We start from the raw sequence: 23,120 nt of genomic DNA, 5'->3' as shown, positions 1-23,120 counted from the left end.
AGCAGGTGTCCACATACTTTTGGTCATGTAGTGTATAAATCTCTTGATTCAATGATTATTTAATTATCACTATCTCACTATCTTTATTTAATTTTTACACCAGATGGACTACATGGAGAGCTGAGTAAGTAGTGTGTCTGTGTGTATGTGCATTGTCATGTTAAGGTTTACTCACCAACATGTGTTCTGACTGACTCTCTGTTCTTGTTTATCTACCTGTTACATAGTCAGATATATGTATCTATCTGTTAGATAGTCAGATATATGTATCAATCTGTTAGATAGTCAGATATATGAATCTATCTGTTCTTGTCCTCAGTGGAAGCTAAAGAGACCATCCAATCCCTCTCCACCTCTCCAGGAGGTCAACAGGAAACACAGAATCCTTCCCAAAGTAATCAGTCTTTATGATTCTAATGTTTCTACAATTACTGGTCAGTTTATTATGTCTTTCTGTCTGGTCAGTTTATTATATCTGTCTCTGTCTCTGTCTGGTCAGTTTATTATATCTCTCTCTCTCTCTCTGTCTGGTCAGTTTATTATATCTCACTGTCTGGTCAGTTTATTATATCTCTCTGTCTGGTCAGTTTATTATATCTCTCTGTCTGGTCAGTTTATTATCTCTCTCTGTCTGGTCAGTTTATTATATCTCTCTGTCTGGTCAGTTTATTATATCTCTCTGTCTGGTCAGTTTATTATCTCTCTCTGTCTGGTCAGTTTATTATATCTCTCTGTCTGGTCAGTTTATTATATCTCTCTGTCTGGTCAGTTTATTATATCTCTCTGTCTGGTCAGTTTATTATATCTCTCTGTCTGGTCAGTTTATTATATCTCTCTGTCTGGTCAGTTTATTATATCTCTCTGTCTGGTCAGTTTATTATATCTCTCTCTCTCTCTCTGTCTGGTCAGGTTATTATATCTCTCTGTCTGGTCAGTTTATTATATCTCTCTGTCTGGTCAGTTTATTATATCTCTCTGTCTGGTCAGTTTATTATATCTCTCTGTCTGGTCAGTTTATTATATCTCTCTCTCTGTCTGGTCAGTTTATTATATCTCTCTGTCTGGTCAGTTTATTATATCTTTCTCTCTGTCTCTCTCTCTCTCTGTCTGGTCAGTTTATTTTATCTTTCTCTCTCTCTGTCTGGTCAGTTTATTATATCTCTCTCTCTGTCTGGTCAGTTTATTTTATCTTTCTCTCTCTCTGTCTGGTCAGTTTATTATATCTCTCTGTCTGGTCAGTTTATTATATCTCTCTGTCTCTCTGTCTGGTCAGTTTATTATCTCTCTCTGTCTGGTCAGTTTATTATCTCTCTCTGTCTGGTCAGTTTATTATATCTCTCTCTGTCTGGTCAGTTTATTATATCTCTCTGTCTGGTCAGGTTATTATATCTCTCTGTCTCTCTGTCTGGTCAGGTTATTATATCTCTGTCTGGTCAGTTTATTATATCTCTCTCTGTCTGGTCAGTTTATTATATCTCTCTGTCTGGTCAGGTTATTATATCTCTCTGTCTCTCTGTCTGGTCAGGTTATTATATCTCTGTCTGGTCAGTTTATTATATCTCTCTCTGTCTGGTCAGTTTATTATATCTCTCTGTCTGGTCAGGTTATTATATCTCTCTGTCTCTCTGTCTGGTCAGGTTATTATATCTCTGTCTGGTCAGTTTATTATATCTCTCTCTGTCTGGTCAGTTTATTATATCTCTCTCTGTCTCTCTGTCTGGTCAGTTTATTATATCTCTCTCTGTCTGGTCAGTTTATTATATCTCTCTCTGTCTCTCTGTCTGGTCAGGTTATTATATCTCTGTCTGGTCAGTTTATTATATCTCTCTCTGTCTCTCTGTCTGGTCAGGTTATTATATCTCTGTCTGGTCAGTTTATTATATCTCTCTCTGTCTGGTCAGTTTATTATATCTCTCTCTGTCTCTCTGTCTGGTCAGGTTATTATATCTCTCTGTCTGGTCAGTTTATTATATCTCTCTCTGTCTCTCTGTCTGGTCAGGTTATTATATCTCTGTCTGGTCAGTTTATTATATCTCTCTCTGTCTCTCTGTCTGGTCAGGTTATTATATCTCTCTGTCTGGTCAGTTTATTATCTCTCTCTGTCTGGTCAGTTTATTATATCTCTCTGTCTGGTCAGGTTATTATATCTCTCTGTCTCTCTGTCTGGTCAGGTTATTATATCTCTGTCTGGTCAGTTTATTATATCTCTCTCTGTCTGGTCAGTTTATTATATCTCTCTCTGTCTCTCTGTCTGGTCAGGTTATTATATCTCTGTCTGGTCAGTTTATTATATCTCTCTCTGTCTCTCTGTCTGGTCAGGTTATTATATCTCTCTGTCTGGTCAGTTTATTATCTCTCTCTGTCTGGTCAGTTTATTATATCTCTCTCTCTCTCTGTCTGGTCAGTTTATTATATCTCTCTCTGTCTCTCTGTCTGGTCAGGTTATTATATCTCTCTGTCTGGTCAGTTTATTATCTCTCTCTGTCTGGTCAGTTTATTATATTTCTCTCTCTCTCTGTCTGGTCAGTTTATTATATTTCTCTCTCTCTCTGTCTGGTCAGTTTATTATATCTCTCTGTCTGGTCAGTTTATTATCTCTCTCTGTCTGGTCAGTTTATTATATCTCTCTGTCTGGTCAGTTTATTATCTCTCTCTGTCTGGTCAGTTTATTATATCTCTCTCTGTCTGGTCAGTTTATTATATCTCTCTGTCTCTCTGTCTGGTCAGGTTATTATATCTCTCTGTCTGGTCAGTTTATTATATCTCTCTGTCTGGTCAGTTTATTATATCTCTCTGTCTGGTCAGGTTATTATATCTCTCTGTCTCTCTGTCTGGTCAGTTTATTATATCTCTCTGTCTGGTCAGTTTATTATATCTCTCTGTCTGGTCAGTTTATTATATCTCTCTGTCTGGTCAGGTTATTATATCTCTCTGTCTGGTCAGGTTATTATATATCTCTCTCTGTGTCTGGTCAGTTTATTATATCTATCTGTCTGGTCAGGTTATTATATCTCTCTGTCTGGTCAGGTTATTATATCTCTCTGTCTGGTCAGGTTATTATATCTCTCTGTCTCTCTGTCTGTTCAGGTTATTATATCTCTCTCTCTCTCTGTCTGGTCAGTTTATTATCTCTCTCTCTGTCTTGTCAGTTTATTATATCTCTCTGTCTCTCTGTCTGGTCAGTTTATTATCTCTCTCTGTCTGGTCAGTTTATTATATCTCTCTGTCTCTCTGTCTGGTCAGTTTATTATCTCTCTCTGTCTGGTCAGTTTATTATATCTCTCTGTCTGGTCAGTTTATTATATCTCTCTCTGTCTCTCTGTCTGGTCAGTTTATTATCTCTCTCTGTCTGGTCAGTTTATTATATCTCTCTGTCTGGTCAGTTTATTATATCTCTCTGTCTGGTCAGTTTATTATATCTCTCTGTCTGGTCAGGTTATTATATCTCTCTGTCTGGTCAGTTTATTATATCTCTCTGTCTGGTCAGTTTATTATATCTCTCTGTCTGGTCAGTTTATTATATCTCTCTGTCTGGTCAGTTTATTATATCTCTCTGTCTCTCTGTCTGGTCAGGTTATTATATCTCTCTGTCTGGTCAGTTTATTATATCTCTCTGTCTGGTCAGTTTATTATATCTCTCTGTCTGGTCAGTTTATTATATCTCTCTGTCTCTCTGTCTGGTCAGTTTATTATATCTCTCTGTCTCTCTGTCTGGTCAGGTTATTATATCTCTCTGTCTGGTCAGGTTATTATATCTCTCTGTCTGGTCAGTTTATTATATCTCTCTGTCTGGTCAGTTTATTATATCTCTCTGTCTGGTCAGGTTATTATATCTCTCTGTCTGGTCAGGTTATTATATCTCTCTGTCTGGTCAGTTTATTATATCTCTCTGTCTGGTCAGTTTATTATATCTCTCTGTCTGGTCAGTTTATTATATCTCTCTGTCTGGTCAGTTTATTATATCTCACTGTCTGGTCAGTTTATTATATCTCTCTGTCTGGTCAGTTTATTATATCTCTCTGTCTGGTCAGTTTATTATATCTCTCTGTCTGGTCAGTTTATTATCTCTCTCTGTCTGGTCAGTTTATTATATCTCTCTGTCTGGTCAGTTTATTATATCTCTCTCTGTCTGGTCAGTTTATTATATCTCTCTGTCTGGTCAGTTTATTATATCTCTCTGTCTGGTCAGGTTATTATATCTCTCTGTCTCTCTGTCTGGTCAGTTTATTATATCTCTCTGTCTGGTCAGTTTATTATATCTCTCTGTCTGGTCAGGTTATTATATCTCTCTCTCTCTCTGTCTGGTCAGTTTATTATATCTCTCTGTCTGGTCAGTTTATTATATCTCTCTGTCTGGTCAGTTTATTATATCTCTCTGTCTGGTCAGGTTATTATATCTCTCTGTCTGGTCAGTTTATTATATCTCTCTCTCTCTCTCTGTCTGGTCAGTTTATTATATCTCTCTGTCTGGTCAGTTTATTATATCTCTCTGTCTGGTCAGGTTATTATATCTCTCTGTCTGGTCAGTTTATTATATCTCTCTGTCTGGTCAGTTTATTATATCTCTCTGTCTGGTCAGTTTATTATATCTCTCTGTCTGGTCAGGTTATTATATCTCTCTGTCTGGTCAGTTTATTATATCTATCTGTCTGGTCAGTTTATTATATCTCTCTGTCTGGTCAGTTTATTATATCTCTCTGTCTGGTCAGTTTATTATATCTCTCTGTCTGGTCAGGTTATTATATCTCTCTCTCTCTCTGTCTGGTCAGTTTATTATATCTCTCTGTCTGGTCAGGTTATTATATCTCTCTCTCTGTCTGGTCAGTTTATTATATCTCTCTGTCTGGTCAGTTTATTATATCTCTCTGTCTGTCTGGTCAGTTTATTATATCTCTCTGTCTGGTCAGTTTATTATATCTCTCTGTCTGGTCAGGTTATTATATCTCTCTGTCTGGTCAGGTTATTATATATCTCTCTCTGTGTCTGGTCAGTTTATTATATCTATCTGTCTGGTCAGGTTATTATATCTCTCTGTCTGGTCAGGTTATTATATCTCTCTCTCTCTCTGTCTGGTCAGTTTATTATATCTCTCTGTCTGGTCAGGTTATTATATCTCTCTGTCTGGTCAGGTTATTATATATCTCTCTCTGTGTCTGGTCAGTTTATTATATCTATCTGTCTGGTCAGGTTATTATATCTCTCTGTCTGGTCAGGTTATTATATCTCTCTGTCTGGTCAGGTTATTATATCTCTCTGTCTCTCTGTCTGTTCAGGTTATTATATCTCTCTCTCTCTCTGTCTGGTCAGTTTATTATATCTCTCTGTCTGGTCAGTTTATTATATCTCTCTGTCTGGTCAGGTTATTATATATTTCTCTCTCTCTCTCTGTCTGGTCAGTTTATTATATCTCTCTGTCTCTCTGTCTGGTCAGGTTATTATATCTCTCTGTCTCTCTGTCTGGTCAGGTTATTATATCTCTCTGTCTGGTCAGTTTATTATATCTCTCTGTCTGGTCAGTTTATTATATCTCTCTGTCTGGTCAGTTTATTATATCTCTCTGTCTCTGTGTCTGGTCAGTTTATTATATCTCTCTGTCTGGTCAGTTTATTATATCTCTCTGTCTGGTCAGTTTATTATATCTCTCTCTGTCTGGTCAGGTTATTATATCTCTCTGTCTCTCTGTCTGGTCAGGTTATTATATCTCTCTGTCTGGTCAGTTTATTATATCTCTCTGTCTGGTCAGTTTATTATATCTCTCTGTCTGGTCAGTTTATTATATCTCTCTGTCTCTCTGTCTGGTCAGGTTATTATATCTCTCTGTCTGGTCAGTTTATTATATCTATCTGTCTCTCTGTCTGGTCAGTTTATTATATCTCTCTGTCTGGTCAGGTTATTATATCTCTCTGTCTGGTCAGTTTATTATATTTCTCTCTCTCTCTGTCTGGTCAGTTTATTATATCTATCTGTCTCTCTGTCTGGTCAGTTTATTATATCTCTCTGTCTGGTCAGGTTATTATATCTCTCTGTCTGGTCAGTTTATTATATTTCTCTCTCTCTCTGTCTGGTCAGTTTATTATATTTCTCTCTCTCTCTGTCTGGTCAGTTTATTATATCTCTCTGTCTGGTCAGTTTATTATATCTCTCTGTCTGGTCAGGTTATTATATCTCTCTGTCTGGTCAGTTTATTATATCTCTCTCTCTCTGTCTGGTCAGTTTATTATATCTCTCTCTGTCTGGTCAGTTTATTATATCTCTCTGTCTGGTCAGTTTATTATATCTCTCTGTCTGGTCAGTTTATTATCTCTCTCTGTCTGGTCAGTTTATTATATCTCTCTGTCTGGTCAGTTTATTATATCTCTCTCTGTCTGGTCAGTTTATTATATCTCTCTCTGTCTGGTCAGTTTATTATATCTCTCTGTCTCTCTGTCTGGTGAGGTTATTGTGATGTTGTTCCTTTCTATCTTTAATAGAGTCTGAGAGGATTGAAGGGAGGAAGTCTGTTCCTGAGATGGAGATGAAGACTTTACTGGGTCCTGGACTACAGAATGATCTGGATGAGCTGGAGAGGGGAGGAAGAGTTACTACAGACAATAACTATATGCTATAGGGTTACTATAGAGAGACTATAACTATAGAGCTGGGTTACTATAGAGAGACTATAACTATAGAGCTGAGTTACTATAGAGAGACTATAACTATAGAGCTGAGTTACTGTAGAGAGACTATAACTATATGCTATAGGGTTACTATAGAGAGACTATAACTATATGCTATAGGGTTACTATAGAGAGACAATAACTCTATGCTATAGGGTTACTATAGAGAGACTATAACTATATGCTATAGGGTTACTATAGAGAGACTATAACTATAGAGAGACTATAACTATAGAGAGACTATAACTATAGAGCTGAGTTACTATAGAGAGACTATAACTATAGAGAGACTATAACTATAGAGCTGAGTTACTATAGAGAGACTATAACTATAGAGCTGAGTTACTATAGAGAGACTATAACTATAGAGCTGAGTTACTGTAGAGAGACTATAACTATAGAGCTGAGTTACTATAGAGAGACTATAACTATAGAGACTATAACTATAGAGAGACTATAACTATATAGAGACTATAACTATAGAGCTGAGTTACTATAGAGAGACTATAACTATATAGAGACTATAACTATAGAGCTGAGTTACTATAGAGAGACTATAACTATAGAGCTGAGTTACTATAGAGAGACTATAACTATAGAGCTGAGTTACTATAGAGAGACTATAACTATAGAGCTGAGTTACTATAGAGAGACTATAACTATAGAGCTGAGTTACTATAGACAATAACTCTATGCTATAGGGTGACTATAGAGAGACTATAACTATAGAGCTGGGTTACTATAGAGAGACTATAACTATAGAGCTGAGTTACTGTAGAGAGACTATAACTATAGAGCTGAGTTAATATAGAGAGACTATAACTATAGAGCTGAGTTACTATAGAGAGACTATAACTATAGAGCTGAGTTACTATAGAGAGACTATAACTATAGAGCTGAGTTACTATAGAGAGACTATAACTATAGAGCTGAGTTACTATAGAGAGACTATAACTATAGAGACTATAACTATAGAGAGACTATAACTATATAGAGACTATAACTATAGAGCTGAGTTACTATAGAGAGACTATAACTATATAGAGACTATAACTATAGAGCTGAGTTACTATAGAGAGACTATAACTATAGAGCTGAGTTACTATAGAGAGACTATAACTATAGAGCTGAGTTACTATAGAGAGACTATAACTATAGAGCTGAGTTACTATAGAGAGACTATAACTATAGAGCTGAGTTACTATAGAGAGACTATAACTATAGAGAGACTATAACTATATAGAGACTATAACTATAGAGCTGAGTTACTATAGAGAGACTATAACTATATAGAGACTATAACTATAGAGCTGAGTTACTGTAGAGAGACTATAACTATAGAGCTGAGTTACTATAGAGAGACTAACTATAGAGCTAAGTTACTATAGAGAGACTATAACTATAGAGCTGAGTTACTATAGAGAGACTATAACTATAGAGCTGAGTTACTATAGAGAGACTATAACTATAGAGAGACTATAACTATATAGAGACTATAACTATAGAGCTGAGTTACTATAGAGAGACTATAACTATATAGAGACTATAACTATAGAGCTGAGTTACTGTAGAGAGACTATAACTATAGAGCTGAGTTACTATAGAGAGACTAACTATAGAGCTAAGTTACTATAGAGAGACTATAACTATAGAGCTGAGTTACTATAGAGAGACTATAACTATAGAGCTGAGTTACTATAGAGAGACTATAACTATAGAGCTAAGTTACTATAGAGAGACTATAACTATAGAGCTAAGTTACTATAGAGAGACTAACTATAGAGCTGAGTTACTATAGAGAGACTATAACTATAGAGAGACTATAACTATAGAGCTGAGTTACTATAGAGAGACTATAACTATAGAGCTAAGTTACTATAGAGAGACTATAACTTTCTATAGAGACCTAACCCACCTAACAAAGCTGAGTTTCTGAGTATATAACTGAGTGATATGAATCTTGGTAAGACAAAGTCATCTGATAAAGGTGTTCAGTTCTCTATAATCCACTTTCAGTAGTTACTTCTTTACTTGTTGAAGTTTTACTACCCATGTCTGTTATGGGTTTATATCCATTTCCTGGTTATTCTATATATGTTTTCCCCATAAACAATGTCTTTCTGATCCCCCTCAGGAACTGAGTTGAATTGAATGGAATGATGGACTAATGTCTCCTGTTACAGACTCTCTAATGTCCAGTACCTGATTATCAGGTATATCAACCAGACCACAGGACTAATGTCTCCTGTTACAGACTCTCTTATGTCCAGTACCTGATCACCAGGTATATCAACCAGACTACAGGACTGATGTCTCCTGTTACAGACTCTCTTATGTCCAGTACCTGATCATCAGGTATATCAACCAGACCACAGGACTAATGTCTCCTGTTACAGACTCTCTTATGTCCAGTACCTGATCATCAGGTATATCAACCAGACCACAGGACTAATGTCTCCTGTTACAGACTCTCTTATGTCCAGTACCTGATCATCAGGTATATCAACCAGACCACAGGACTAATGTCTCCTGTTACAGACTCTCTTATGTCCAGTACCTGATCATCAGGTATATCAACCAGACCACAGGACTAATGTCTCCTGTTACAGACTCTCTTATGTCCAGTACCTGATCATCAGGTATATCAACCAGACCACAGGACTAATGTCTCCTGTTACAGACTCTCTTATGTCCAGTACCTGATCATCAGGTATATCAACCAGACCACAGGACTGATGTCTCCTGTTACAGACTCTCTTATGTCCAGTACCTGATCATCAGGTATATCAACCAGACCACAGGACTAATGTCTCCTGTTACAGACTCTCTTATGTCCAGTACCTGATCATCAGGTATATCAACCAGACCACAGGACTAATGTCTCCTGTTAGAATCTGTTACAGACTCTCTTATGTCCAGTACCTGATCATCAGGTATATCAACCAGACCACAGGACTAATGTCTCCTGTTACAGACTCTCTTATGTCCAGTACCTGATCATCAGGTATATCAACCAGACCACAGGACTAATGTCTCCTGTTACAGACTCTCTTATGTCCAGTACCTGATCATCAGGTATATCAACCAGACCACAGGACTAATGTATCCTGGTAGAATCTGTTACAGACTCTCTTACACATGGTTTCCATGGTATCAAATACATCAAACATGTGGTTTCCATGTTTGGTGCCGTTCCATTGGCTCCGTTCCAGCCGTTATAATGAGCCGTCCTCCCCTCAACAGCCTCCTGTGAACAAGACTGATAAAACCATTTGTTGAAATGTTTATATTTCTGTTGTAGCTTCAACCTGTCAGCTTCTATTGTAGCTTCAACCTGTCAGCTTCTATTGTAGCTTCAACCTGTCAGCTTCTATTGTAGCTTCAACCTGTCAGCTTCTATTGTAGCTTCATGTCAATGTGCCAGTTTTTTATTTGACTTTGTGAAGTATTTATTTTTGCTCTACTTGTTTAGTTTTCACCTTGATTATATACAGAGGGGTCAGAACTTATTGACATCCATGCTGAAGATTAGCAATAATGACTATATTAAATAAATAAATAGTAAATTATAATATTTTAAACTAATACAATCGCTCAGAGATATTTTTGTTTGATGTCATTAATATGAATAATATGTAATATAGAACCAAATACAGATACATATAGACCTTCTGACTACTTTAATTATTAGAATCTTTAAGGGGGTCAATCATTTAGAAAATAAATACTACTTGTTAAACTAAATATTTGAATCAGATCAATCGTATTAGTATAAAATAATATAATTGACACATGTTGAGCAGATGATAAAGCTCAGTATTTAAATTATTTATTTATACAGTCATTATTATCTTTATCAAGGGTGTCTATAATTCCAGACCCCACTGTATATTATATATTGATCATGTATATACAGTCATTATTATCTTTATCAAGGGTGTCTATAATTCCAGACCCCACTGTATATTATATATTGATCATGTATATACAGTCATTATTATCTTTATCAAGGGTGTCTATAATTCCAGACCCACTGTATATTATATATTGATGTATTTAATACAGTCATTATTATCTTTATCAGGGGTGTCTATAATTCCAGACCCCACTGTATATTATATATTGATGTATTTTATACAGTCATTATTATCTTTATCAAGGGTGTCTATAATTCCAGACCCCACTGTATATTATATATTGATCATGTATATACAGTCATTATTATCTTTATCAGGGGTGTCTATAATTCCAGACCCCACTGTATATTATATATTGATCATGTATATACAGTCATTATTATCTTTATCAGGGGTGTCTATAATTCCAGACCCCACTATATATTATATATTGATCATGTATATACAGTTGAATGGTATTTTCCATGTATTGATGATTTCTTGTTTTAATAAACTATGACATCATTGTGTCAGAACGTGACTCCAGTGTGATATTTAACATTATTGAATGTTACTAGGTAGTGTTACTGTTTCCTTGGTAACCTGTGGTAGAGAGAGACATTATAGGTAGTGTTACTGTTTCCTTGGTGACCTGTGGTAGAGACATTATAGGTAGTGTTACTGTTTCCTTGGTAACCTGTGGTAGAGACATTATAGGTAGTGTTACTGTTTCCTTGGTAACCTGTGGTAGAGACATTATAGGTAGTGTTACTGTTTCCTTGGTGACCTGTGGTAGAGACATTATAGGTAGTGTCGCTGTTTCCTTGGTGACCTGTGGTAGAGACATTATAGGTAGTGTTACTGTTTCCTTGGTAACCTGTGGTAGAGACATTATAGGTAGTGCTACTGTTTCCTTGGTGACCTGTGGTAGAGACATTATAGGTAGTGTTACTGTTTCCTTGGTGACCTGTGGTAGAGACATAGGTAGTGTTACTGTTTCCTTGGTAACCTGTGGTAGAGACATTATAGGTAGTGTTACTGTTTCCTTGGTAACCTGTGGTAGAGACATTATAGGTAGTGTTACTGTTTCCTTGGTGACCTGTGGTAGAGACATTATAGGTAGTGTCGCTGTTTCCTTGGTGACCTGTGGTAGAGACATTATAGGTAGTGTTACTGTTTCCTTGGTAACCTGTGGTAGAGACATTATAGGTAGTGTTACTGTTTCCTTGGTGACCTGTGGTAGAGACATTATAGGTAGTGTTACTGTTTCCTTGGTAACCTGTGGTAGAGACATTATAGGTAGTGTTACTGTTTCCTTGGTGACCTGTGGTAGAGACATTATAGGTAGTGTTACTGTTTCCTTGGTGACCTGTGGTAGAGACATTATAGGTAGTGTTACTGTTTCCTTGGTAACCTGTGGTAGAGACATTATAGGTAGTGTTACTGTTTCCTTGGTAACCTGTGGTAGAGACATTATAGGTAGTGTTACTGTTTACTTGGTGACCTGTGGTAGAGACATTATAGGTAGTGTTACTGTTTCCTTGGTAACCTGTGGTAGAGACATTATAGGTAGTGTTACTGTTTCCTTGGTGACCTGTGGTAGAGACATTATAGGTAGTGTTACTGTTTCCTTGGTAACCTGTGGTAGAGACATTATAGGTAGTGTTACTGTTTCCTTGGTAACCTGTGGTAGAGACATTATAGGTAGTGTTACTGTTTCCTTGGTGACCTGTGGTAGAGACATTATAGGTAGTGCCACACCTGTCAGGTGGATGGATGATCTTGTCAAAGGACAAATTCTGAGAGAAATACGTTTTTTGTGTGAATGAAAATTTCTGGGATCTTTAATGATTTCAGCCCGAGTGGCGCAGTGGTCTAAGGCACTGCATCTCAGTGGTAGAGGAGTCCCTACAATCACCCTGGTTCGAATCCAGGCCCATAGGTTGGTGCACAATTGGCCCAGTGTCACCTGGGCTGTCATTGTAAATAAGAATTTGTTCTTAACTGACTTGCCTAGTTAAATGAAATGTTGCATTTATATCTTTGTTCAGTATAGAAAACCAAAGCAGAGGCAACGTAAATTGCCACTTCACCCCATAGACATTAAAACCAGCTTCACCCCTCTCGCCAAAGTGAGCCAGAAAGGATTCCAATCTCTAGGCTCTTGTCGTTTTCATTGTTGTGAATCGCTTCATCATATTACTAACAAGACAAGTAGTGGACAATGTTCAGAACTAATCAGACAGACATGGTTAGTACCGTTGTCAATCAGCTAGTAATAAACTATCACAGACCCGCGCAAAAAAACATCAGAATCACAATATTAGTCCATCTACCGCGTACCCACCGCGTTCAACTAAGGCGAAAATCTGCTGCACGGCATGCAGTCGTCGGAGTTGGCTCTTTGGTACCAAATCAAGGCTGAATCGAACGCACCCTGGCCAATCAAGGACGAGTTTCCGCACATCTCAACACTCGGGTCCCCGCCCCCAGCGTTCTACTAACGGTAATCAGCCAACGGGGGCGGGGCCTGAGCTCCATCCAGTTTGAACCTCTATCAACTGGCCTCGGTAGCAAAGCACACAGCGTCGACAACAACAACAACAACGTGAGACGAATTATTTCTATCTGACCGGTTAAAGTAAGTCACGGAAAAGATTACACGTTAGTAGTAGTCAAATGTATTTTTTTCCCTACATGAAGCCATTTAATGAAAAATGTACCTGAATAATTGTAGAAAACGTTAGTTTCCCCTTGCATGTTTTTCTCGTATTTTTTCTGCTAAGTTACTGTACCGTTAACTGTTAACGTTACTGTACGGTAACGTTACTGTATATTAACGTTAGCTAACTACAAAGTGAGCCACCGAAACGTTACGTAGCTACATCTACATTTCACATGTAGTTAAAGTAAAAAATAAACTTGCTTTATTAAGGATGACTAATTTGATTACTCATTATTATTTTTCTTCTTCACACTAGCTAACGTTAACTAGCCGAAAGCTAGCAGCGTTAGCATCTTTAGCATAAATGCTAGCGCTGGGGGATGGGATGAGTTAGCAGCGCGTTAGGCGGGAAGCAAATGGTGGGCCCATTGTTCTCAACGAGCTAGCATGCTAGGCGGCAGCTAACCGGGCTAACCCTCACTGCAAACCCTATACAGTCTACTGCACACGGGTCTACAATGTTATCTGACGTGGATCCTAGCTCTTGCATAAAAGTAGTTAATAAATGTGTCTATTTTTCTCCCGTGGTTCATCAGTCAGTCGTGTCACCATGGTGAAAGGGGACGTTAATAAACCCAAGGGCAAGACGTCAGCCTACGCCTTCTTCGTCCAGACCTGCCGGGAGGAACAGAAGATTAAACAACCCGACCAGTCGGTCAACTTCGCCGAGTTCTCCAAGCAGTGTTCTGAGAGATGGAGGGTACATATTAATACACACATCACAGGGTGTTATACCACCACTGTGTCTGTTATAACGGTGTCTGTTATATCACTCTGTCTGTTATAACGGTGTTATATTACTGTGTCTGTTATAATGGTGTTATACCACCACTGTGTCTGTTACAACGGTGTTATACCACTGTGTCTGTTATGATGGTGTTATATCACTGTGTCTGTTATAACGATGTTATACCACCACTGTGTCACTGTAACGGTGTCTGTTATATCACTGTGTCTGTTATAACGGTGTTATATCACTGTGTCTGTTATAACGGCGTTATACCTCTGTGTCTGTTATGATGGTGTTATATCACTGTGTCTGTTATAACGGTGTTATACCACCACTGTGTCTGTTATAACGGTGTTATAATAATTGTGTGTGTAATAGAGAAGTTATAAATGTGTTTGTGTGTAATAGTTATACCTGTGTTTGTGTGTAATAGTATATATATATAATGTAGTGTGTTTTATAACTGTGTGAAGGCTTCCACTGCGATTGACAAGCGTCGTTTTGAGGACATGGCGAAGAACGACAAGGTGCGTTATGAGAGGGACATGAGGGGGTACGTCCCCCCCAAGGGGATGGCCAAGAGTGGTAGGAGGAAGAAGGACCCCAACGCTCCAAAACGACCCCCGTGAGTCACACACTACTGTATATCCATCACATATGACCTGCTTCACTCTAACCCTCCTCCCTCCATCACACATGACCTGCTTCCCTCTAACCCTCCTCCCTCCATCACATATGACCTGTTTCCCTCTAACCCTCCTTCCATCACATATGACCTGCTTCCCTCTAACCCTCCCTCCATCACATATGACCTGCTTCCCTCTAACCCTCCTCCCTCCATCACATATGACCTGTTTCCCTCTAACCCTCCTTCCATCACATATGACCTGCTTCCGTCTAACCCTCCCTCCATCACATATGACCTGCTTCCCTCTAACCCTCCTCCGTCCATCACATATGACCTGCTTCCCTCTAACCCTCCCTCCATCACATATGACCTGCTTCCCTCTAACCCTCCTCCTCCGTCCATCACATATGACCTGCTTCCCTCTAACCCTCCTCCGTCCATCACATATGACCTGCTTCCCTCTAACCCTCCTCCGTCCATCACATATGAAATGATTCCCTCTAACCCTCAATCACATATGACCTGCTTCCCTCTAACCCTCCTCCCTCCATCACAAATGACCTGCTTCCCTCTAACCCTCCTCCCTCCATCACATATGACCTTCTTCCCTCTAACCCTCCTCCCTCCATCACATATGACCTGCTTCCCTCTAACCCTCCTCCCTCCATCGCATATGACCTGCTTCCCTCTAAGCCTCCTCCGTCCATCGCATATGACCTGCTTCCCTCTAACACTCCTTCCTCCATCACATATGACCTGCTTCCCTCCTCCATCCATCACATATGACCTGCTTCCCTCTAACCCTCCATCACATATGACCTGCTTCCCGCCTCCGTCCATCACATATGACCTGCTTCCCTCTAACCCTCCTCCCTCCATCACATATGACCTGCTTCCCTCCACTGTCCATCACATATGACCTGCTTCCCTCTAACCCCCTCCTCCCTCCATCACATATAACCTGCTTCCCTCTAACCCTCCTCACACCCTCACATATGACCTGCTTCCCTCTAACCCTCCTCCCTTCCTCACATATGACCTGCTTCCCTATAACCCTCCTCCCTCCCATCACATATGACCTGCTTCCCTCTAACCCTCCTCCGTCCATCACATATGACCTGCTTCCCTCTAACCCTCCTCAATCCATCACATATGACCTGATTCCCTCTAACCCTCCATCACATATGACCTGCTTCCCTCTAACCCTCCTCCCTCCATCACAAATGACCTGCTTCCCTCTAACCCTCCTCCCTCCATCACATATGACCTGCTTCCCTCTAACCCTCCTCCGTCCATCACATATGACCTGCTTCCCTCTAACCTTCCTCCCTCCATCACATATGACCTGCTTCCCTCCTCCATCCATCACATATGACCTGCTTCCCTCTAACCCTCCATCACATATGACCTGCTTCCCGCCTCCGTCCATCACATATGACCTGCTTCCCTCTAACCCTCCTCCCTCCATCACATATGACCTGCTTCCCTCCTCTGTCCATCACATATGACCTGCTTCCCTCTAACCCCCTCCTCCCTCCATCACATATAACCTGCTTCCCTCTAACCCTCCTCACTCCCTCACATATGACCTGCTTCCCTCTAACCCTCCTCCCTTCTTCACATATGACCTGCTTCCCTATAACCCTCCTCCCTCCCATCACATATGACCTGCTTCCCTCTAACCCTCCTCCGTCCATCACATATGACCTGCTTCCCTCTAACCCTCCTCAATCCATCACATATGACCTGATTCCCTCTAACCCTCCATCACATATGACCTGCTTCCCTCTAACCCTCCTCCCTCCATCACAAATTACCTGCTTCCATCTAACCCTCCTCCCTCCATCACATATGACCTGCTTCCCTCTAACCCTCCTCCGTCCATCACATATGACCTGCTTCCCTCTAACCTTCCTCCCTCCATCACATATGACCTGCTTCCCTCTAACCCTCCTCCCTCCATCATATATGACCTGCTTCCCTCTAACCCTCCTCCCTCCCTCCATCGCATATGACCTGCTTCCCTATAACCCTCCTCCGTCCATCACATATGACCTGCTTCCCTCTAACCCTCCTCCCTCCATCACATATAACCTGCTTCCCTCTAACCCTCCTCCCTCCATCACATATGACCTGCTTCCCTCTAACCCTCCTCCCTCCATCACATATGACCTGTTTCCCTCTAACCCTCCTTCCTGCATCACATATGACCTGCTTCCCTCTAACCCTCCCTCCATCACATATGACCTGCTTCCCTCTAACCCTCCTCCGTCCATCACATATGACCTGCTTCCCTCTAACCCACCCTCCATCACATATGACCTGCTTCCCTCTAACCCTCCTCCCTCCCTCCATCATATATGACCTGCTTCCCTCTAACCCTCCTCCCTCCCTCCATCGCATATGACCAGCTTCCCTATAACCCTCCTCCCTCCATCACATATGACCTGTTTCCCTCTAACCCTCCTCCCTCCATCACATATGACCTGCTTCCCTATAACCCTCCTCCCTCCCTCCATCACATATGACCTGCTTCCCTATAACCCTCCTCCCTCCACATATGACCTGTTTCCCTCTAACCCTCCTCCCTCCATCACATATAACCTGCTTCCCTCTAACCCTCCTCCCTCCATCACATATGACCTGCTTCCCTCTAACCCTCCTCCCTCCATCACATATGACCTTCTTCCCTCTAACCCTCCTCACTCCCTCACATATGACCTGCTTCGCTCTAACCCTCCTCTCTCACATATGACCTGCTTCCTTCTAACCCTCCGTCCATCACATATGACCTGCTTCCCTCTAACCCTCCTCCGTCCATCACATATGACCTGCTTCCCTCTAACTCTTCTCCGTCCATCACATATGACCTGCTTCCCTCTAACCCTCCTCCCTCCATCACATATGACCTGCTTCCCTCTAACCCTCCTCCCTCCATCACATATGACCTTCTTCCCTCTAACCCTCCTCACTCCCTCACATATGACCTGCTTCGCTCTAACCCTCCTCTCTCACATATGACCTGCTTCCTTCTAACCCTCCTCCGTCCATCACATATGACCTGCTTCCCTCTAACCCTCCTCCGTCCATCACATATGACCTGCTTCCCTCTAACTCTTCTCCGTCCATCACATATGACCTGCTTCCCTCTAACCCTCCTCCGTCCATCACATATGACCTGCTTCCCTCTAACTCTTCTCCGTCCATCACATATGACCTGCTTCCCTCTAACCCTCCTCCCTCCATCACATATGACCTGCTTCCCTCTATCCCTCCTCCGTCCATCACATATGACCTGCTTCCCTCTAACCCTCCTCCGTCCATCACATATGACCTGCTTCCCTCTAACTCTTCTCCGTCCATCACATATGACCTGCTTCCCTCTAACCCTCCTCCCTCCATCACATATGACCTGCTTCCCTATAACCCTCCTCCCTCCCTCCATCACATATGACCTGCTTCCCTCTATCCCTCCTCCGTCCATCACATATGACCTGCTTCCCTCTAACCCTCCTCCGTCCATCACATATGACCTGCTTCCCTCTAACCCTCCATCACATATGACCTGCTTCCCGCCTCCGTCCATCACATATGACCTGCTTCCCTCTAACCCTCCTCCCTCCATCACATATGACCTGCTTCCCTCCTCTGTCCATCACATATGACCTGCTTCCCTCTAACCCCCTCCTCCCTCCATCACATATAACCTGCTTCCCTCTAACCCTCCTCACTCCCTCACATATGACCTGCTTCCCTCTAACCCTCCTCCCTTCCTCACATATGACCTGCTTCCCTATAACCCTCCTCCCTCCCATCACATATAACCTGCTTCCCTCTAACCCTCCTTCGTCCATCACATATGACCTGCTTCCCTCTAACCCTCCTCAATCCATCACATTTGACCTGATTCCCTCTAACCCTCCATCACATATGACCTGCTTCCCTCTAACCCTCCTCCCTCCATCACAAATTACCTGCTTCCCTCTAACCCTCCTCCCTCCATCACATATGACCTGCTTCCCTCTAACCCTCCTCCCTCCATCACATATGACCTGCTTCCCTCTAACCTTCCTCCCTCCATCACATATGACCTGCTTCCCTCTAACCCTCCTCCCTCCCTCCATCATATATGACCTGCTTCCCTCTAACCCTCCTCCCTCCCTCCATCATATATGACCTGCTTCCCTCTAACCCTCCTCCCTCCCTCCATCGCATATGACCTGCTTCCCTATAACCCTCCTCCCTCCATCACATATGACCTGCTTCCCTCTAACCCTCCTCCCTCCATCACATATAACCTGCTTCCCTCTAACCCTCCTCCCTCCATCACATATGACCTGCTTCCCTCTAACCCTCCTCCCTCCATCACATATGACCTGCTTCCCTCTAACCCTCCCTCCATCACATATGACCTGCTTCCCTCTAACCCTCCTCCCTCCCTCCATCATATATGACCTGCTTCCCTCTAACCCTCCTCCCTCCCTCCATCGCATATGACCTGCTTCCCTATAACCCTCCTCCCTCCATCACATATGACCTGTTTCCCTCTAACCCTCCTCCCTCCATCACATATAACCTGCTTCACTCTAACCCTCCTCCCTCCATCACATATGACCTGCTTCCCTCTAACCCTCCTCCCTCCATCACATATGACCTTCTTCCCTCTAACCCTCCTCACTCCCTCACATATGACCTGCTTCGCTCTAACCCTCCTCCCTCCCTCACATATGACCTGCTTCCCTCTAACCCTCCTCCCTCCATCACATATGACCTGCTTCCCTATAACCCTCCTCCCTCCCTCCATCACATATGACCTGCTTCCCTATAACCCTCCTCCCTCCATCACATATGACCTGTTTCCCTCTAACCCTCCTCCCTCCATCACATATAACCTGCTTCCCTCTAACCCTCCTCCCTCCATCACATATGACCTGCTTCCCTCTAACCCTCCTCCCTCCATCACATATGACCTTCTTCCCTCTAACCCTCCTCCCTCCCTCCATCACATATGACCTGCTTCCCTCTATCCCTCCTCCGTCCATCACATATGACCTGCTTCCCTCTAACCCTCCCCCGTCCATCACATATGACCTGCTTCCCTCTAACTCTTCTCCGTCCATCACATATGACCTGCTTCCCTCTAACCCTCCTCCCTCCATCACATATGACCTGCTTCCCTATAACCCTCCTCCCTCCCTCCATCACATATGACCTGCTTCCCTCTATCCCTCCTCCGTCCATCACATATGACCTGCTTCCCTCTAACTCTTCTCCGTCCATCACATATGACCTGCTTCCCTCTAACCCTCCTCCCTCCATCACATATGACCTGCTTCCCTATAACCCTCCTCCCTCCCTCCATCACATATGACCTGCTTCCCTCTATCCCTCCTCCCTCCATCTCATATGACCTGCTTCCCTCTAACACTCCTCCCTCCATCACATATGACCTGCTTCCCTCTAACTCTCCTCCCTCCATCCATCACATATGACCTGCTTCCCTCTAACTCTCCTTCCTCTTCCTCCCCCAGGTCTGCCTTCTTTGTGTTCTCAGCAGAGTTCCGTCCGACGGTCAAACAGGAGTTCCCAGGTACACTAATGATGATGATGATGACAGTATTACTACCAGGAGTTCCCAGGTACACTAATGATGATGATGATGACAGTATTACTACCAGGAGTTCCCAGGGTCTCTAATGATGACAGTATTACTACCAGGATTTCACAGGGTCACTAATGATGACAGTATTACTACCAGGAGTTCCCATGGTCTCTAATGATGACAGTATTACTACCAGGATTTCACAGGGTCACTAATGATGACAGTATTACTACCAGGAGTTCCCAGGTACACTGATGACAGTATTACTACCAGGAGTTCCCAGGGCCACTAATGATGACAGTATTACTACCAGGAGTTCCCAGGGTCACTAATGTTGACAGTATTACTACCAGGGTCACTACTGATGACAGTATTACTACCAGGAGTTCCCAGGGCCACTAATGATGACAGTATTACTACCAGGGTCAGTAATGATGACAGTATTACTACCAGGAGTTCCCAGGGTCACTAATGTTGACAGTATTACTACCAGGGTCACTACTGATGACAGTATTACTACCAGGAGTTCCCAGGTACACTGATGACAGTATTACTACCAGGAGTTCCCAGGGCCACTAATGATGACAGTATTACTACCAGGGTCAGTAATGATGACAGTATTACTACCAGGAGTTCCCAGGGTCACTAATGATGACAGTATTACTACCAGGAGTTCCCAGGGTCACTAATGTTGACAGTATTACTACCAGTGTCACTACTGATGACAGTATTACTACCAGGAGTTCGCAGGGTCTCTAATTATGACAGTATTACTACCAGGGTCAGTAATGATGACAGTATTACTACCAGGAGTTCCCAGGGTCACTAATGATGACAGTATTACTACCAGGAGTTCCCAGGGTCACTAATGTTGACAGTATTACTACCAGGAGTTCCCAGGTACACTAATGTTGACAGTATTACTACCAGGGTCACTAATGATGACAGTATTACTACCAGGAGTTCCCAGGGTCACTAATGTTGACAGTATTACTACCAGGAGTTCCCAGGTACACTAATGTTGACAGTATTACTACCAGGGTCACTAATGATGACAGTATTACTACCAGGAGTTCCCAGGGTCACTAATGTTGACAGTATTACTACCAGTCTCCAGGCTGTTCTGTAGGAGAGTCTAATAGTAATGTATATACACGTATAATAATGTACAGTTGAAGTCTGTAGTTTACATACACTTAGGTTGGAGTCATTAAAACTTGTTTTTCAACCACTCCACAAATTTCTTGTTTACAAACTAGTTTTGCCAAGTCGGTTAGGACATCTACTTTATGCATGACAAGTCATTTTTACAACAATTGTTTACAGTCAGATTACTTCACTTATAATTCACTGTATCACAATTCCAGTGGGTCTGACTGTGCCTTTAAACAGCTTGGAAAATTCCAGAAAATTATGTCATGGCTTTCGAAGCTTCTGATAGGCTAATTGACATAATTTGAGTCAATTGGAGTTGTACCTGTGGATGTATTTCAAGGCCTACCTTCAAACTGTCTTCTAAAGATGAATGTACTTTGGTGTGAAAAGTACAAATCAATCCCAGAACAACAGCAAAGGACCTTGTGAAGAGGATGGAAGAAACAGGTACAAAAGTATCTATTTCCATAGTAAAACGAGTCCTATATCGACATAACCTGAAAGGCCACTCAGCAAGGAAGAAGCCACTGCTCCAAAACCACCATTAAAAAAAGCCAGACAACAGGTTTGCAACTGCACATTGTCACGCCCTGACCTTAGAGATCCTTTCTATGTTTTGTATTCCATGTTTAGTTGCCTGTTCTGAGCCATATTCCTTGGATAGTTTGTGGGTTGTTTTTCTATGTTTAGTTGCCTGTTCTGAGCCATATTGCTTGGATAGTTTGGGTTGTTATTCTATGTTTAGTTGCCTGTTCTGAGCCATATTCCTTGGATAGTTTGTGGGTTGTTTTTCTATGTTTAGTTGCCTGTTCTGAGCCATATTCCTTGGATAGTTTGTGGGTTGTTATTCTATGTTTAGTTGCCTGTTCTGAGCCATATTCCTTGGATAGTTTGTGGGTTGTTATTCTATGTTTAGTTGCCTGTTCTGAGCCATATTCCTTGGATAGTTTGTGGGTTGTTATTCTATGTTTAGTTGCCTGTTCTGAGCCATATTCCTTGGATAGTTTGTGGGTTGTTTTTCTATGTTTAGTTGCCTGTTCTGAGCCATATTCCTTGGATAGTTTGTGGGTTGTTATTCTATGTTTAGTTGCCTGTTCTGAGCCATATTCCTTGGATAGTTTGTGGGTTGTTATTCTATGTTTAGTTGCCTGTTCTGAGCCATATTCCTTGGATAGTTTGTGGGTTGTTTTTCTATGTTTAGTTGCCTGTTCTGAGCCATATTCCTTGGATAGTTTGTGGGTTGTTATTCTATGTTTAGTTGCCTGTTCTGAGCCATATTCCTTGGATAGTTTGTGGGTTGTTTTTCTATGTTTAGTTGCCTGTTCTGAGCCATATTCCTTGGATAGTTTGTGGGTTGTTTTTCTATGTTTAGTTGCCTGTTCTGAGCCATATTCCTTGGATAGTTTGTGGGTTGTTATTCTATGTTTAGTTGCCTGTTCTGAGCCATATTCCTTGGATAGTTTGTGGGTTGTTATTCTATGTTTAGTTGCCTGTTCTGAGCCATATTCCTTGGATAGTTTGTGGGTTGTTTTTCTATGTTTAGTTGCCTGTTCTGAGCCATATTCCTTGGATAGTTTGGGTTGTTATTCTATGTTTAGTTGCCTGTTCTGAGTCATATTGCTTCACGGTTCGTTTTGTTTAGTTCTGTTCAGTGTTCTCTTTAATTAAAGAGTTATGTTCCCTTACCACGCTGCGCCTCGGTCTCCTCTTTACGACGAACGTGACAAC

General features: G+C 41.5%; 1 protein-coding gene across 3 annotated transcripts in view; it reads left to right on the top strand.

Moving 5' to 3' along the window:
- The first annotated feature begins 13,060 nt into the window (after positions 1-13,060).
- Positions 13,061-23,120, top strand: part of LOC149980712 (high mobility group protein B2-like) — a 32,764-nt gene continuing 22,704 nt past the window's right edge. For 2 of the 3 annotated variants that reach the window (XM_090183310.1, XM_090183311.1), the window contains exons 1-4: positions 13,067-13,193; positions 13,814-13,977; positions 14,481-14,632; positions 20,167-20,225. In XM_090183310.1, coding sequence (XP_090039436.1) covers positions 13,828-13,977; positions 14,481-14,632; positions 20,167-20,225 — 361 coding nt within the window. In that variant the 5' untranslated portion in view covers positions 13,067-13,193; positions 13,814-13,827. Of the gene's footprint in view, positions 13,194-13,813; positions 13,978-14,480; positions 14,633-20,166; positions 20,226-23,120 lie in introns of all 3 variants that reach the window. The other variant, XM_090183309.1, reaches the window with a different exon arrangement.

Source organism: Oncorhynchus mykiss, chromosome 9 (genome assembly GCF_057628025.1).
Source record: "Oncorhynchus mykiss isolate SJ-2025 chromosome 9, ASM5762802v1, whole genome shotgun sequence".
Lineage (NCBI taxonomy): Eukaryota > Metazoa > Chordata > Actinopteri > Salmoniformes > Salmonidae > Oncorhynchus > Oncorhynchus mykiss.
This window is presented reverse-complemented; position numbering and strand designations above follow the sequence as displayed.